Consider the following 6,748-nt stretch of genomic DNA (forward strand, 5'->3'; position numbering starts at 1 on the left):
ACAGAATGTTAACTGGAATGTAAGCCGGTTAACAGCGCCTAACAACTGTGAAAATTATTAAATGAATATAAATTTACATTGATATGTTTCAAAAAACTATAATAACCACGCGATTGTGATTGTGATTCTAGCTAAAAGCAGAGGATCTGTCTCTGCAGCAGTGATGATATAGCAGTGATGATATATATGCTAATTCCGAATACATTTGGGTAAAATATTATAAAATTTCACTTGTCGAGAAAAAAATACATTGGCGTATAACAGTTCAAATATAATTATGTGCGACACTGCCATCCTAATTTGTACAGATAACTAGCCTTGCCATCTAAATAGATGAGGATTATTAGCGTTGCCACCACAACTATAAGGACTTGTACTCGATTGTAATCGATGGTTGTTGTCTTGGGTACATGTAGAAATTAGCATGAAGAGCATTCTTACACTGTATTTGTGTTAACATTAACATTTCAATAACATTGTAAAATTATGTTAGGCAACAGTATCACTACCACTTTTTACAAAAGAAAGAAAACATAATTAAAACTATGTTATATATGCTACGATCTACCTTTTGCCATTACTTGAATATTATTTTAAAACCCTGACACCATTTCTATATCTGTATTATTATAAATTAAATGTTGTATAACAAAATACGGAATGTGAAAATTAGAAATTTAATTTTTAAGATAATAGAAGAATTAATAAAATCTTAATGTTCCTTTTTTAAATGAAAAATGTCTTTTTGAATAATTCTTATTTGTTAAACGAGTATAATTTTGATTTGGAAAGGTATCCGCCTCCTTTTCCAAGTGGTATCTAGAATTAAGTGTTTGTGTCTACTCATATTTGTGAAATTGCATGTTAAATTGTAATATTTGCCGCCTCTGCTGATTTCCGTATATTTTTAAAACACAATTAAACGATTTGCCTGCAAGTGTTGCAGTAATGGATGGACCCAGAAGTGTTTGCTTTTTAATTGGCAATTTCCTAATGGCGAAATGCGTTTTGCACCTGCTTTAAATGCCACCTTGGCGTATTGTTTTGGCTTAATTTAAATTACCTGTTTGAGTAATGCACAGTCTCAGCCACGGGCTGCAACAATAATAACGCGACTCTCAACTCATTATGCATTGTTTATTGCCACTCAAAGTAGCATTTTCACCCTCTTTCCAGCGTTTTCCGAGCACTGCAGCATTACTCTTAATGCATGTGCAACAATAGGAAACTCCACTCCCACTTTTCTTCGCCTACCAACTCTTCTTGTGCACTGATATTTCGCTTATTGCAGAAGCAGTCGGAAAAACAGCAGCATTTTCCTTAACGTTTACTTATAAATAGATATGTATTCATTGGAAATTTAAATAAAAAGTTTATTGCATATATAAATTATGAATCCGCAACTTATAAATAATTGCTGGTTGATCAATAGAAAATCCTTTAAAATTACTTTTGCTAGCAAAAATAGCTTTTTACTGGATTCTGTAAACTCAGTTAATGAATGGCTCAATTTTCCTCGAAATTGGGGTTTTTCCGATAGCTTTCCCTCGCAGCAGTAGGAGCCGTGCAGCCACCGGATTTATATTGGCACATCCAATATAAGTGTTCCTGGATGGCAAGTCAAGTCTGGCACTTCATTATGCACATTAAGATACAAGTTCTTTGCGCACTGACGAGGTGGTATCTTAACTTAATTTAACCAACTAGGGGACAGCGGGGGGTCCTCGGGGTGGACGGGTGTTCCGTGTGTGCCGCTAATGGCCTTAATAAAAAATGCAACATTTTGATTTAATTTAATTGAAATTCACGCCACTCGAGCAACTCCATTAGGCAGAAACGTGTCCGACGTCAAGGATGCAGATGATGGCAGCGTCGAGGAAATCAAATTACCCAGCGGCAGTGGCTCTAGTGTGCGAAAAAGGGGGGCGGGGGGTGGCATGCCGCTGGGGGCGGGACTGGGGGCGTGGCCGTTGCCGTGGCTTGTAGCAACTCAAATAAATATTGTCAAAACACTTGTCAAATGGCTAAACAATGGGGCTGGGACGTGGTCAGAGCACGGTGCACTCTTCTTTTCCAAAAAAAGGGCGATACCAATTGATACTACACTCGAAGAAATTATGCTTCTTATATCAGAATATATTGTGCCTGTCAATTTCCTAGATTAATACCATTTATTAAAGACTTCTTCGAGTGTAAGGCGGTCGTGGGTAAAAAAGTGAAACTGGAACTGTGCGCAAATCAATTTGATTCGATTTAAATTTAAAAGCATCTGCACACAGGCATTCATCACCTCCATCACTTGGACAATACCACCCAGAACTCAGTGCCCAGTTCCAGGGACCCAGCACCCAGTTCCTTCGTCACCATCAGCCCTATCCATTTGCCATCCTCAGCGATCTTGAGAGTGATTTTCATGTCGGGGTCACGTGCCGCAGACGCGTGCCACTGACATAAGTTTTCAGTTCTAGATTCACAGCTCTCCGCCGAGTTCGAGAAAAACAGGGGACTTGGAATTAAGTCGCACCACAACCACAAGGCAGCAGAAAAAAAAGGGTCGACACTTTTCAGTGGGTGTTTTTGGTCGAGCGACTTGTTTGATTTAGTTAAGTTATCAGTTTAATTGTATTAGCCAAAAAGATTTAGTTTTTTTCTTAATTCTGCACGCGTGTGTGTGCTGATTAAAATGTATTTATGTAGTGTAGCTACAAACAGTTGGAAACGCCTTAATCTGCAAAGTGTGGCGGTGACATGGTTGAATAATCAATATAATTACTAGATTTCGCATGCAAAGAGATTGTATCTTTTAAAATTATTGTATTAACTTGCTTAATTGCATAAATGGAGTTTTGATGGTAATATCTTCCCATTTCTTTGTTACCAATTGTGACTCCTTTACTCCTGGCCACCTGAACCGCAGCATTTCCCACGGTTAACTTAACCGATTTGTCCAATCGAAGGCGACAGCCACACAGTGGCCAAGTACATCCTGTTCACCTGTTCACCTGGAGCCCCGTCGCTTTGGAAGTTCTCCAAACTTTGGATCAAATCAGCCGTGGAGGTGTCAGTGTACAAAGGACGCGCCCTGACACGCGTCTGACGTTTATTGGTGCCCTCCAGCTGCAGCGAAAAGTTTTCCCGGGCGAAAAGCCTTTCAAGGAAAAGCCACATGTGGAAATTGTAGACGACAAGCAGACACAACACAAGACACAAAAATACACAAGAATGGTTGCCCAACTGGGTCGCACCGAAGATAGAAGCACTTTTTAGAATTCAGGAAAATACATACATTAAATAATATCATCAAGATAACTTTTAAAAAAATGATGGATCCCAACACTGCTAACCATTTTAAAAAGTAATCTACTTGAATTTGTATATTAGTTTGAACTCAAATAAAGGGCATTGGAAATCTCCAGAGAGTTTCAACTTTTTTTTTTCGTGATAGCAGGCATGGTCGCGATTTGTATTTTTGTGTAAATATTTTCGTGTCAATATTGCAAAAGTAAACATGGACTGAGGACAAAGTTGGGGGGTCCATTTAAGTGCTGCCCTTTAGGCAGCTGGCAAGTGGGTTTAAAATTTCCCATGTCCATTTTGTGGCATTCGCCGCGCTTGGCGTCAACTTGTCCCAGCATTTCGGCTTGGCTTTCTGCTCGCCAAATATTTGAAGTGTTTCGGATTTCAGAAAAAAGAAACTGAAAATTAAAACACAATTTTTGCTTTCTTTAAAGTGTTTTTTTCGTCGCCATCCCCTACGCCCAAAAAAAAAGAAACTACCCCCTCATTTCCACCAAGGAATCTCCTTTTGGGACACCGAGTGTTGCCAACTCACTCAATGATTTCTGGTTTGCAGCAATTTTTATTTTCTACTTTTGCCCCGTGGAGGGTTTCTGTTTCAAGTCGACTGGGCGGGTGGGCGTTGGGCGGTGAGGGGGTGGCAAGGACTGCGAGGCGTGGCACACTCGAGTGCGTGCTTGAAAATACAAAAATTTCACTGCATTTCGCGTTATTAACACGTAGGTGCCAAGAACCCTCGCGGCTTCGGGTTACCAGCGGTTTTGCGGCTGTGGAGCGGGTTAAGGGTGGTCCATGCACTACAAAAAAAAGAAAAATATTCATAAAAAATAAATTTTAAGAAATTAAAATCCTTCTCAGAGTCTTTTCAATTGCGATCCTAAGCAATAGTAACACATAATGTATTCCAAGTGCTGTTAAATACCACATATGTAAATATTGTTAAAATATTATGTTAGTTTTAAAGCAAAATGTGGCACCTTACTTATTTTGTTTTTTCCTTTAAAAGCTGTTGGATTTATTTAAAATTTATTCATTTAAACATTTGCAGTGTGGCTGGTCCGCTGACACCGTGTAATAAGGAGTTTTCATGGCCCCTTGAACGCTCACGCTTACCAAGCGAGGACATTTTAATTGAGAGTGTTGCGAGGAAGGACGACGCCGCTGATGTCGATGATGGCGGTTGGCGCGGTACTTGGCCAGCTGCCGCTCCTTCTTCCGCTCGTTCCGCTTCTCTGGAGCGCCTCAAGTGCGGTCCGACGTCCTCGGTACTCGGCACTCGGCGCCATTCCTCCTTGGATTTGGCCAACTGGTTGTTGGGCTGCGGGGTCTGCCTTTCTGCTCAGGTGTTGATGGATGAAAATTCTGAGGGCAACTGCTGAGTGGCGGACACTTGGACGACAAACCGGTGTATTCAGAGTTAGCCATGGATAAGATCCTGGAAGTTAACCGTAGTTTACGAAGCCCAAGCCAAACTTAACTGCGAGAATTAATTCCCTTGTCTAGAGCGGAGATTAAGTAGGATATTCACATTCATATATTTTATAATTTTACTATGCTAAGTTTACCCTCTTCAAACTGCATCATATAGACATCACTTTGTAGAATATTCTTTAAACTTTGTTTTAAAGTTAGGTATTATTATAAAGAAGTTCACCTTTTGAGCTATTTTATAAGTATATTAGTCAAATTGGGCAAATCCTTAAAAAAGCTGCGAAATGAGTGCCTATTTAAATAATATTAATGATAACTTAACAGCCACATCCCTTTGCATTTCTGATTGGGTTAATAAATATGCCTAAATAGTGTGAGAAAACAAAAACAACACGAACAAGCAGGCCAAGAGCAATTCATAAGTAATTTCCATTTTGGGACCAAGAGGAAAGACATCATTAATTTGCCCTCTGGGGAAATCGGGGCAAAGGGGGAAGCGACAATTGCCAAAAATATTTACAGGCAAAACAGAAGCTGGCACAACAACAATCAGCCACCCCAAACCCACCCACTCCTTCCGGCTGCCCACCCACCCACTCACTTTAAGTTCGTTCCCAGCGGAGCAAAAGAAGTCGAAATGAAATCAGCAGAAAATTCAATGAGCAGCAAGGAGTGGCATGAGTTCTCGATTCGGCTTCGGCTACACTGGAAATAAAACCATTTAATAGTTGAGCATAGTTTTGTGTTCACTTGGTTCTGAAAAGTTTAATGAAAATGATAGGTATTATATTTAAACAAATTATTTAAAAATATTATAATCCCAATTTTGTGAGATAGACATATGTATGAATTTCTTATATTTTTATCCTTTATTATAAAATTGTTACATATAAAAATACTCATTATTTTCGGTGCATTGTTCTCTTGGAGTTTTCCACTGATATCAGGCAGTCAGACGCCCTGTCGTCGGTGGTTGATGGCTGCAATTGATGGCTGGCAGGCAACCGCTGCCCCACCCACCCAAAACTCCGACCCGCCGCCGCCCACATCGTTTGGCTAGCGAAGGGGTTGTGATGCCAGGACCTTCCTATTTGCGTGTGTGTGTGTGTGTGCGTATCAGCTGCTTAAGCCAGAATTTTGGGGGAGTTCGGCATGGCACTAGATGTTAGGAGAGTGCGGGGCGGGGGTGACGTGCAAATGCCAGAAAAATATTATGTGACATGATAAATATTGCACACAGGGGGATTTTTCGAGGCTATAAACGAGGATACAGCCGTTGTTGTTGTCAGCATCATTGCCGAAATAATATGACAGATTCATTCATGAACCTGATGAGGATGGCGATAAGTTGTTGCTGTGGTTTCGCATCTTCTGCCAGCTGCGGCGGCACTGGGTGTTACTTGTGGGTGTATCCTTGTGGGTTATGCAAATTGCGAGGGATTGATATGCGCACCGCTGGTTTGGGTGTGCCTAGAACGGTGGGCTGTCAAAAATATAGATATGAATTGACCAAGTCCTTGAAGAGGATTTAATTAATTGGGTTTTTTAAGCTTCTAAAGAATATTGAAGAACATTTAATTCGCGGGTAGAATCAAAGTAAACTATATTTAAGAAATAAACAATATGAACTTGGACCATTAAAACCCTATCTTGTTTTTAAATTCTGTTCAAAAATCAGTTCATCATCAAAAGAAATTTTCCTCACTTATGTCATAAAATAAATGTATAAAAATGAAACAGTCATAGTTAATAAATTGAAACCTTGAAAATGGGATGTTTAAAGAGGCGTTGGGTGATTAATGGGGGATCCCCTTCAGGAAGCCACTTCGCACTGCCATCCCAATAACCTTTGGCCATGTCTGCGGGTCCTGGCCTCCCGACTCGGAAGTGCCCAAAAAATAAAAGGAACGAGAAACCAAACAAACAAAATTGGCGGACGCAGGGCGGAGATGGGCGTGGGCGGGTGTGAGGGAATCCTTTTGTTCTTATTGGAGCACGCGCTGCCAAATGCCAATACAAA

At 40.4% G+C, this 6,748-nt stretch overlaps 1 protein-coding gene across 1 annotated transcript; it reads left to right on the forward strand.

Moving 5' to 3' along the window:
• The first annotated feature begins 9 nt into the window (after nucleotides 1–9).
• LOC27207612 lies at nucleotides 10–6,481 on the forward strand. The gene is made up of 2 exons (XM_016183292.3): nucleotides 10–209; nucleotides 4,346–6,481. Exons 1-2 carry the CDS (start codon nucleotides 178–180, stop codon nucleotides 4,674–4,676), a joined length of 363 nt encoding a protein of 120 aa, XP_016024228.1. The 5' UTR covers nucleotides 10–177; the 3' UTR covers nucleotides 4,677–6,481.
• The last annotated feature ends 267 nt before the right edge of the window (nucleotides 6,482–6,748 follow it).

This window comes from Drosophila simulans, chromosome 2L, assembly GCF_016746395.2.
Source record: "Drosophila simulans strain w501 chromosome 2L, Prin_Dsim_3.1, whole genome shotgun sequence".
Lineage (NCBI taxonomy): Eukaryota > Metazoa > Arthropoda > Insecta > Diptera > Drosophilidae > Drosophila > Drosophila simulans.